At 34.9% G+C, this 10996-nt stretch overlaps 1 protein-coding gene across 1 annotated transcript; it reads left to right on the top strand.

The window, feature by feature from the left end:
* Positions 1 to 1851: 1851 nt before the first annotated feature.
* Positions 1852 to 2331, top strand: LOC149194002 (uncharacterized). Its single transcript, XM_089407503.1, has one exon. It carries the CDS (start codon positions 1852 to 1854, stop codon positions 2329 to 2331), a length of 480 nt encoding a protein of 159 aa, XP_089263629.1.
* The last annotated feature ends 8665 nt before the right edge of the window (positions 2332 to 10996 follow it).

Consider the following 10996-nt stretch of genomic DNA (forward strand, 5'->3'; position numbering starts at 1 on the left):
AAAAACAAATGAAAAAGTAGACAAAAAAAATCGCTCAAAATTGAACGTAACAATAGACACAAAATGGGATGCAAAGGTGGATGCAACATAGGGTTCAACATAGGATGCAAATTTAGATGCTCAAAAGGATGCAAAATTGGATCCAAGAAATGGTGTGAAAAATGATGCTAAATTGGATGCAACAAATGATGCAAAATTAGATGAAAAATATGGTGCAAAATAAGATGCAAAAAAGGGAGATAAATAAAATGCAAAAGTGGATGCAAAAATGCATGCAAAATATGGCACTAAATCAAATTCAACATATGGTGCAAAATTGGATGGAAAAAATGGTGTAAAAAAAGACAAAAACTGGCGCAAAAATAGATGTAAAAATAAGTACAAAATTAGAAGCAAAAAATGGCATAAGACGATATGCAAAAATTGGCACAAACTGGATGTAAAAAATGCACTAAATCAGATGCCAAAGATGGTGTAAAACTCGATGCAAATTATGACACAAAACTAGAAGAAAATAATGCCACAAAAGAGGAAGAAAAAAATGATGCAAAAATAGAAGCAAAAAATGGCACAAGACTAGAAGCAAAACCTGTTGTAAAACCAAATGAAAATCTTGGTGCAAAATATGATGCAAAAAATGATGGAAAATTTGGCGTAAAAAAGATGCAAAATTTGGTGCAAAAAATGACGCTTTAAAAATTATACAATAGAGCCAGATTTAGCGCTAGGTTGCTCATCCCAATTGAGAAAAAAATGCACTAATATCTGGTGCTAAATCTGGCGCAAATTGTCTATTTTGTTGTAGTGGAACAAAGCTTGGGAGAATAGAGCCATTGTGCAGAAACACAGTTTCTGGGAAATAAGAGATGGTAACCTTGCTTGGTTCTAGGAAGATAATTGGCAACAGGAACCTAAACTGTTAAGAGAAGAATTCATCAATCTCAAGAACGATACTGACAACAAAGGGTTACACAAGGTAAAGGACTTCTGGGATCAAGAACGAAGAGAAGAAAAATGGAGATTATGGAAGAACCTAGTTTACAGTGATGACTCCCCGTTAAAGGCACATGCAGAAGCTTTAATGGACATCTTGGAACATCAACAGATTTAGACCAGCTGAGATGGGGCAATAACAATGAAGGTAACTTTAACCTCAAAGAGGCCAAGCACATAGCCCGCGGACTTGACTACCCTAACCTTGATGGGGTATGGAAGGACCTATGGCAGAACCAAAGTTGGATGAAAATCAAACTGTTCATGTGGTTAGTGCAGCATAAAAGTATTATGACCTGGGAAAATCTTAGGAAAAGAGGGGTACACGGTCCATCTAGATGCCAGCTATGTGAATTACAAGAAGAAACCATGGATCATCTACTCAACCTCTGCCCATTCACTTCCACCTTGTGGGACGGGGTAGCTTCAATATTCAGACAAATAGATAGGGACTTGAGCAGCATTACCAGTACTCTGAAGAAATGGAGGAAAAATTTCTCTGACAATGAAATAATCAACAAAGCTTGGGCATTAGTTCCAGGCTTTCTAATATGGGATGTCTGGAAAGAACGCAACAACAGAATTTTCAAGAACAGAAAAGGTTCTCCCTAGAACATCATGGCTCAGATTTTAAGACAGCTCAAGGAGACAATAGGGACCCTCATTAAAAACCCCCCAGAGGACCAACCTAAAGAGTAAGGATGTATAGATACTACGACACTTGGGTCTTCAGGGGCTTGCCCCATAGGGCAAAAACAAGAATGTAAGTCATATAATTACTGATAAGGATTTCTGGCAACCACCCCCTCAGGGATTTTAAAATGCAATATAGATGGGGCCTCTAAAGGTAACCTGGGTATGGCGGGGTATGGAGGAGTAATAAGAGATGAAAATGGTTACATAAAAACCATCTTTCATAGCCATTTGGGTAAAGCCACTAACAATATGGCAGAGCTTATGGCCCTTGAGAAAAGTCTAGAAATCTTGAAGGACTTAAATCTTCATAATGCCATAATTGAAGCTGATTCCGAATTGATTATTAATTTGGTCAGGAAAATTTGCTATGGCTCTGCTCCAGATAAAGTCTCGAGACACTGGCGGCTTCTGCAAGTTTATCAATGGATTCAATCTCACCTGCAGAACATGAGAACCCTTAGTTTTACTCATGTGCGCCGTACTGCCAACAAAGTAGCAGACATTCTAGCTAATGAAGGCGTGCGCTGGGCCAAGAGTAATAAAATTTATGATTGGATAGAGACACCCCAAGGCAGATTGAGGGAAGAATGTCTCAGACAGGCTAGCGCGGACAGGGAGCTCTATCAAAACAGGGGAAACTAAAAGGATTTGACTAAAGGAAACAGGGGAATTCTGATTTTTTATGGTGAAGCAGTGCATGGATAACAGGTCTTTGGGAGGGAATTTGCACCCTGAATTCTTCATCCCCAAAGTTATCGGGTGGTAGTCTTTTTGAACCCAAAACTCTTCATGAAAACTAAATTCCCTAAAGAAGAATCAGCTTTGTCGGGTGATGGTTTAACGTGCTCGCAGTTAGGCAGATTTGCTGCAATCCCAGGGATTTCGCAAGGCAACTTGCAAGGTGGTTACCGTGCCTGTGTGACACGAACTTAAATTAAATGATGGCTTTATTTGACTTTGGGTCCGGGTGAGGTGTTATCTTCCGTGCTTGTTTCGCTTCAAGGTGGGAATCGGTGGATTTCAGGCGGACTACATGCTCGAGGGTTATCCCCCCATTCAGACCCAAAATCCTTATAGAGTGGTCCCTATTTCCTCATCGGGTCTGATTCTAGTTTTAAAGTGTTTGCTTGTTTTCGCCCCGATATGAGCCTCATCTGTCAGATCTCTGAAGGCGGATCGAACGGTCTCGGCTTTTGTTTGTATTTCGAGGGTATTGTAGTTATGTTTGTGGGCCCTTGGCCCGGTTTTTAAGCCTTTGGCTTGGTGCCCTAGGCTTTAAGCGAATAGTTATTTCTATGGCCCACAGATCCTTTGGGACTGTTGTAATTTATGTAATTTGTTTTTATGATTCAATAAAATAGAAGGTACGACTCTTACTTCAGCAAAAAAGAAATCCTTCAATCCTCATTTTCACTAGATCAAGAATGATTGTTGCCAATTTGTAAATAGTAGTAATTCTGTCAAAGTAGCTAAGTAGGTGAGATAACATTCCATAGTCCCTTTGACACCTTACTCGATATTTTTGCATAGTCCCACCTTGCCTATGATATAATTCATACAAGAGTTCAAATCACAATTTTTCCATGAGCTCAAGCATGTGAGGGGGTATCTCAGGTCTCTTCATGTTTACTGCCTGACATTGGAAATGAGGCAAGTGTGTGATTGACATGTGGATTATTAATGCAATGATACTTACCATGTAATGCATAGAGTTTAATTATGGTATGGCTTGGCAGTTTGTTGAACAATTAGTCCTTAATCTCCCCAACTTCTAACATCTTGGCTTCATTTGTAAGAGGATTTTTGTTATATACCTAGGGGGGATAATATGGGGTACAAAGGGAGGTACCCAAGGTAATAATGTAATAATGGGATGGACCATAGTAATAAATAAGGTGGTTAACCCATATCATGTAAGGGACCACAAGTAGTTAGTAATAATGTAATGGGCCCATGGTATTAGTTCGGTGGTATGAGGGAACCATGGTAATGACCCATGGTATTATATGTATGAGGCCTATATAGAGGCTAGAGACTCCACATGGAGAGATGTCAAGGAATATTGTATGAACAGGCATATGGCTTGTGGAGTGTTCTCCTTCCTTAAGGAGTGAATGTATGGTGTGGCCCTACCTTAAGGGTTTTGATATCAGACCTTATTATTTCTTGGGTTTATTTCTATTATCATATATTTCTGGGTTAGATCTATAACAAGTGGTATCAGAGCTATAACAAGTGGGATCAGAGCTATAACAAGTGGTATCAGAGCACTTTCTTGGGCCAAAAGTGGAGAAATATTTTTTTTTTTATTTTTTTTATTTTTTATTATATCTATATCTATATCTATATCTATATATATATATATATATATATATATATATATATATATATATATATATATATTGCAGGAACTTTCTGGGGTGGCGAGTTTGCAGATTAGATCTGTACGTTTTGGGGAAAAATCTGCAAAATCTAATTGTAGATCTGGATTCTTTGTGAAAAAATACCCGATTCAAAAAAAAAATCGGTTGAATCGGAGTCCGGATGAAGGAGATATCGCTGATCTAAAACTCAGTGGGGTTGCAGACAATTTTTTGAGGCAGCGAGTTTGCGGCACAGATCTGGATGTCCTGATGCAAGATCTGAAAAATCTAATTGCAGATCTGGATTCTTTGTGAAAAAATACCCAATTTAAAAAAAAAAATCAGTTGAATCAGAGTTCGAATGAGGGAGATATCAGTGATTTAAAATCAGCGCTTTTTTCAGAATTTGGGTGACAGCGGGAGAGTTGCAGTGCAGATCTGAAATTCTAGTGCCTGGATTAGGATTCCTATCACATGGGCAGATGCAGAATGGTTGTTCCATTTCCAAAAATAGGTCATAATAGGGATTCTGAGCAATATTGACGGACTTGTGGCCATTTTAAATTTTCGCCAAGTAAGTGAAATTTTTTCAAAATATTTTTCATGGCGGATCCTAAGTTTACAGGGAAAGATGATAGCCCTACTATTGAAGAATTCATACAAAGAATAAAGTTCAAATATGGGGTATTTTGGAAGGCTATAGTATGGCTTAATTTGACAGAAGAGGCTGACATATGGTGGAACTCACTTGGCATCAAACAGTGGTCCGAATTTTCGGATGAAGAATTTGAAAAACTCCTTATGGACAAATGGTCTTGTGCTAGAAAAATGAATGAGACACGTCAGGGGTTATGTTCTATTGGTGTCTCCTTATTGCAGGTTCATGGATTGATTCAGAAGGAGAAAATAATTGTGTCTATAAATTCAAGTTGCAAGCAAAATCTCGTAAATGTCAACTTGGCAAAAAAATTACAAGCGCCAGCAAAACACATTGAAAACACACAGGATGTGCAAGTTTATAGAGATTTGAAGCTTTCTATGGATAAGTATGTGTTTCATGGTGATTTTTATACTTCAGATATGGGTAATATGGATGTTGTTTTGGGATACCCTTGGATGGAATCAGTGGATACTATCAATATTAATGTGCAAAAGAAATTCCTGAAGCTCTGGTATAAAAAGAAGAAAATTACATTACAGGATATTTCCATTAATAAACATGTAGAGTCCACGAAGGTTGACGCAGGAGATGTTCCAGGGACTGACATCTCAGATGATGAGCAGTTGATTATCGACAATCAAAGACAAACAGAGGCTGAAGCTGAAAAGGTTACTGGTGCTGACACATCTGATGAGGGTTCAGTGGTTGAAGTAATATTAGAAGATAAGACACCACAGCAGGCACCACAACATGCACCAGATAACAGTCAAGCTCTAGTAAGGGGTGAATTAAAGAAAAAGACACCGTGGGTTAAAACTTCAACATATCATCACCCACATCACCCCGCAAGACAACAACCAACAAGATGGCAACCAATTAGCCACAAGGACAACAACCCCCACATGACAGATAAAGAGGAGCGAAGATCCACCAACTACACATCAACACAGAAGAGTTGTCACGGTCAACTCCCATCTCAAGCGAGCAAGGCACCAGCGATATCGAGGGTTCGCCTTTCTCTTGGATGGCTAGATGCACGTGCATGGTAATGATTTTCCTATTGATTGTTTTCCCTTAGGATCTTATCGAAGGAGATCATTGGAAACTGTTGACCTCTTCGTGAGCTTGGCCAATAAAGAAGTAAGCTTAAAATCAACTAAGATGGCTTTCATGGTCATCAACTCTATAATTATGCTTAAATATCCCACCATTGTAAAATATTGAATTCAATAATCTAGAACCATGAACATATCTTGATGTAAAACATATGCTTAAACTTAACTAGTAACTAAGGTTCGTAATTCCTATATAGAAGTTCACTTAATTTTTCCTACAAGATCAATGAAGATCCTCTATAGTTACTACCCCTCATCATATAAAATTGTTACCTCTCATATTCTTAACTTTTTATGATAATATAAAAGATTCCTTTAACATGGAATGAAAATGTCATCAACTCTCACACTTTTTTTCTTGCTATATGACAATGTCAAAAGGCAATTTTTTTTGTAAGCTCTAATTATTGTATTAACTGAATAAATATGTATAATACATAGGTTGGGATGGCGCCTCAATTAGCCCTGATCCATCAATCTGGAAAGTTTACCATAGACAATAATCGAGACCTAATCCTAAGTTTATCAAAATGAACTTGTTGTGCATGACATAGCAGGTGATTACATCACAAAAAAATGGCATCAAAGCCATGAAATTGTGTCACCTGAGAACATAAAACATAAAGACTAGATAACATATAAATAAAAACGATAATTGTTGGTTGCAACATACCCAATGAGCATGTTGAAGCCAGTTATCTGGAGCAAGACACACAAGCTAGCTTCGAGGTGGAAGGTCTCTATTATGATGATTGCTTCCATTCTTTACATGCACTCATCCATAATTTGGTAGAATAAGCATAACTCTTCCATGTAGAGGAGAAGCTTGTTGCGTCTTTCGTTGCGATCAAAGAGGACCTTTCCAAACAATTTCTAAGGTGTTGGTATAGATCAATGGTGTGGAGATACCAATTGTAATGTGCTCATAGAGTACCCAAGTTTGGAGCCCAATTCACCACTTCCTCTAAGACTTCTGAGTTTGAAACTTCACTTCTCCCATCCATAGTTTCATGTTCAATATCAACAATCTCATGTTGGGAAACCAATGGTATGTGCTCACAATACCTATCAGCTGAAGCTTAGGCTTGATTATGAGCCTAGGTGTTACTTTGAGCACCACGACTTCCAACCTCCCTCCTGGAACGAGCCCTTTGGTGTGGCATAATGTCAAAGCAAGGGATGTTACAATCGCCTGTGAGAAGGCAAAGGAAAGCATTTCGTTAGTAGGATATGGTGCAAGGGTGGGCAAGCTAGTAGGGGGAAAAAAGGATGTAGTGAGAGAAAGAAGGGAATAACTAGCAATGACTTGAATATGGAAGTATTGAACATAATAAACTAAACCAAAGATAAACCATAAACAAGACCAAACTTCAGTTGAGAAACCCAAATGCATGACAATAATGTATACTTGAGAACACTAATGGTGAGGAAGAGTTTGCTCCTTCAAGCTTGAGCATGCATCGTTGAGTATAAGAGCCCACTCAAGATGAATTTCTTCTTGAGACAAAAGAACCGTTGACATGAAAATGAAAGACAGTGGAGGGGGGGACGAAGCCAAGAGGGCTTGGTCCTTTAGTTTTATTGGTGACTCTCAGATTATACCTCAAGCATTTTCTTACTTGCTCAACGACCTTTCTCTTCCTCATTGCATAAATCATTCTCCATAATGGGAACATTTCAAAACCTCTTGTAGTTTTAGCGTGGTATGTGTTGGGATAAAAATTGCCATTAATGGCAACCCTCATTTTCTTCAATTCCATCATTGCGGTTTGAATGTGATGTAATTGCATAGGTGAAGGCTCAAATGATGTGAATTCGATGTGCTCTTGCAATTGCATAGGTGAAAGCTCAAATGATGTGAATTCGATGTGCTCTTCATGCCCACCTTGAACTGATAACTTTTCGACCATATTTTCCATTCTTCAACTGAAATGAATCCAAGTGGCATAATATCAATTGTTTCGCACAAGCTTGAGAAGTTGATCATTGCCATTAGTTTGGGACAACGCATAAGGACACCTCCATGAAGGAATGTAAAAGGATAATAGAACCTAGAATATATATTTTTTATTTATTCAATATTTTTGTTTAAATAAACTAATAAGATATTTAATATCATGTAAAAAAAAGTAATATAACATAAAATATATATATTTTTATTTATTCAATATCTTTCATTTAATTAGATAATAAAGATATTTAATATTTTTAGTTTAATGTGACAATTTAAGTAATTAATTTTTATGTTGATTTTTTTTAAATTCAAGTTTTCGTCAATCTTAAAATTGAAGAAAGTTCACCTTTTTCTAATATATATTTTTTAATACACGGATTCAGGTCTCAATTACTTTTCAACTTATATTTTCATATTTAATTTCTATTGCATATCTTTTTAATAAATTAACTTTCGATTTTATATAAAAGCTATGTGGATAGGTGTGTATAATTTTATAATAAATTAATAAAATATATAAGTTTATTTTTTAGTTTTAATAAAATCTCTCAACATAAGTCATAATATGGACATAGATAAATTAAAAAAAATTAAAACGAGTGTGTTTTAGTGTGATTTTTTTGGAAGTTTTTTATGGATTTTTTTTGGGAGTTTTTTATGGATTTTTTTAATATAATTTTTCTAAAATTAAGTAGGAATTTATTTACATCACAAATTTGATGGATAATCTTTGCGCAATCCATATAGAGTAAAAAACCAGTTTAAATAACACAAATCAAGATTTTACTTCAATTTTTTTTCTGGATTCGGATTTTGGCACCGGAAAATCCAAAAAATCAACAACTCCAAATTAAAAGAGCCAAGTCTAACATAACATTGTTTTTATTGAAATATTTATTCTTCTTGTAATTTCTCATTCTTTTATTGTAAGAAAAATGTGAAAAAAACTCTGAAAATAAGTAACTTGCTAAACATTAAATGAGGGACTGTATATATCTACAGTTAAATTTTGGCAAATCAATTATGCAAAATAAACATATACAAGATCGCTTATTTAATACCCATTGTATAGAAAAGGCTCTGCAACACTTCATATTTTCATCCTCTTTAAGCTAAGCTGAGTTTTCACTCTGGTCACGGGTTTTGACCTATACACCTCGATAACTGTAACTGTTTGGATGCGCTAATTTTCTGGTAAATCCTTCGATGGAAGCAGTGGCATTTTGCTAAAATTTCAGCTGTGTTTGTTGGAATTTACGAACATTTTTATTCCCCTGCATTGTTCGTTTACAGAGCCTAGATTTCTGTACAATCCGGGCCCCTGATGAAGAATCCTAGAATTGCTACTGAAACGCTGTAAAAAATGCTGCAGTAACAGCCAAAAAAACACACTCCGGGGAAGCCATGAAAAACTTTGAATGTCAAGAAGACTAGGGCAGGCATGGCTAAAACCCTAAAACCAGGTTAGAATTACTCTGTTCTCAATACTTATTACAGTATTGCGCCTATGTGGATTTGCTTCTGCTCAAGGATGAAGTGCGTAGCGCTGAGGCATGGGGTCCTGGGTTCTTGAATGTCACTGGATGGAATTCTTCACGGGTATGCATTCAACGCACTTAAACTTTTGATATTTAACTTCTTCACATTCGAACTGTGATTTTTTTAAAAAAGGAAATATGATTGAGGTATAAATACGTTATTTTTTTTGGATATAAAACTTCTTCACATTCGAACTTGTGATTTTCTTTAAAGAGGAAAGGCACTTAAACTTTTGATTTTTAACTTCTTCACATTCGAACTTGTGATTTTTTTTAAAGAGGAAATATGGTTGAGGTTTAAATACGTTATTTTTTTGGATATAAAATTTGTTATTTTTTAAAGGAGGAAATATATGTTTTAGGGATTTGAAAGGAAAATATATGTTTTTAATTATTAAATTTGTTTAAATATTTATTTATTTATTTTTAAAGAAAAAATCAATTTTTTAGGTTGTGAATATTAAGCCAGTCATTATTTATATAAGAGTGTTTTTCTTATGCTATGAAATCATTACAACAATAATTATTAAGACTTAAAGTTAGTATGTTATTAGTGTGAATTTAAATTTGGGTATGGATGATAAAAATAATGATTTACCCAACTACATAAAATAATGAAATTGATGATTTAACTTATTATTATTATTATTAAAATTCAATATAATTTTTTAACATTATTTATTTAAGTGTTTTTTTTATGTGAAAAAAATGTAGCAAAGTATTATTGATTGTAATTTAAGAACTTTCATGAACTTTATCATGGTATGATGACACTATAACTTGTGTAACTTGTTTTTGTAAATTATAGTGCAACAACTTAAGAACTTGTTGAATTTTTGGAATGATCCATCTTAAAACAATATGATTAAGGAGCCCATTGCCCCTTTTTAGTTCTAGTAAGTGCATTCTTATTAAATTGACAATAAGCTCCAGGGAGTGCATTCTTATTAAATTGACAATAAGCTCGAGTAAGTGCATTCTTATTAAATTGACAATAAGTTTTGTCATAAGTCTAGTCATTAAGTAAATAAACTTGTTCAATTATTTTTTATTGGATATTAACATATATTTTTTAACTTTAAAATTGATAATTTTATAAAACTCAAAACTAATTAAATTTATCCATGATTATTATTTTTTTTTTTTAAGAAAAAAATGTAGTTTTGATATTTCATGGGAAATAAAAAAGTACAATAGCAACATCCTCGATAACTTAAAAAACTGTGCTGAGAATAAACATATTTTGAAACTTAACTAAATTTTATTTGAATAAGATCAAACAGATTAAAGGAAAAAAACAAACAACACATTACCATTACACAACGTTGAGATAGAAACTAAATGGACATCTAATAGCGAAGCGTCTTTGTATAACAGATCCGCCATGGCATTATTTTTCCTATATGTATGAAGAACCTAACAAACAACACATTACCATTAGACACTTTTGAAATAGAAACTAAACTGACATCTAATAACAAAGCGTCTTTGTATAACATATCCGCTATGGCATTATTTTCCCTATATGTATAAAGAACCTGCCCATCATCATATTGCTCTTGTAAAAGAACCTGCCCATCATCATATTACTCTTGTAGTTAGTAAATTTCATTTGCCGCGATTCTAAATAAAAAAACTTTTAAATTAACACTTTCATTAAACCAATCCATAATTAT

The sequence above is a fragment of the Pinus tabuliformis genome, chromosome 2_2, assembly GCF_031772625.1.
Source record: "Pinus tabuliformis cultivar Carrire ecotype Pingquan chromosome 2_2, CPIR1, whole genome shotgun sequence".
Taxonomy (NCBI): Eukaryota; Viridiplantae; Streptophyta; class Pinopsida; order Pinales; family Pinaceae; genus Pinus; species Pinus tabuliformis.

Bases quoted from the DNA above. Each gene is read 5' to 3' on its own strand.
- LOC149194002 (XM_089407503.1), top strand. From the start codon at position 1,852: ATGGCGGGGTATGGAGGAGTAATAAGAGATGAAAATGGTTACATAAAA.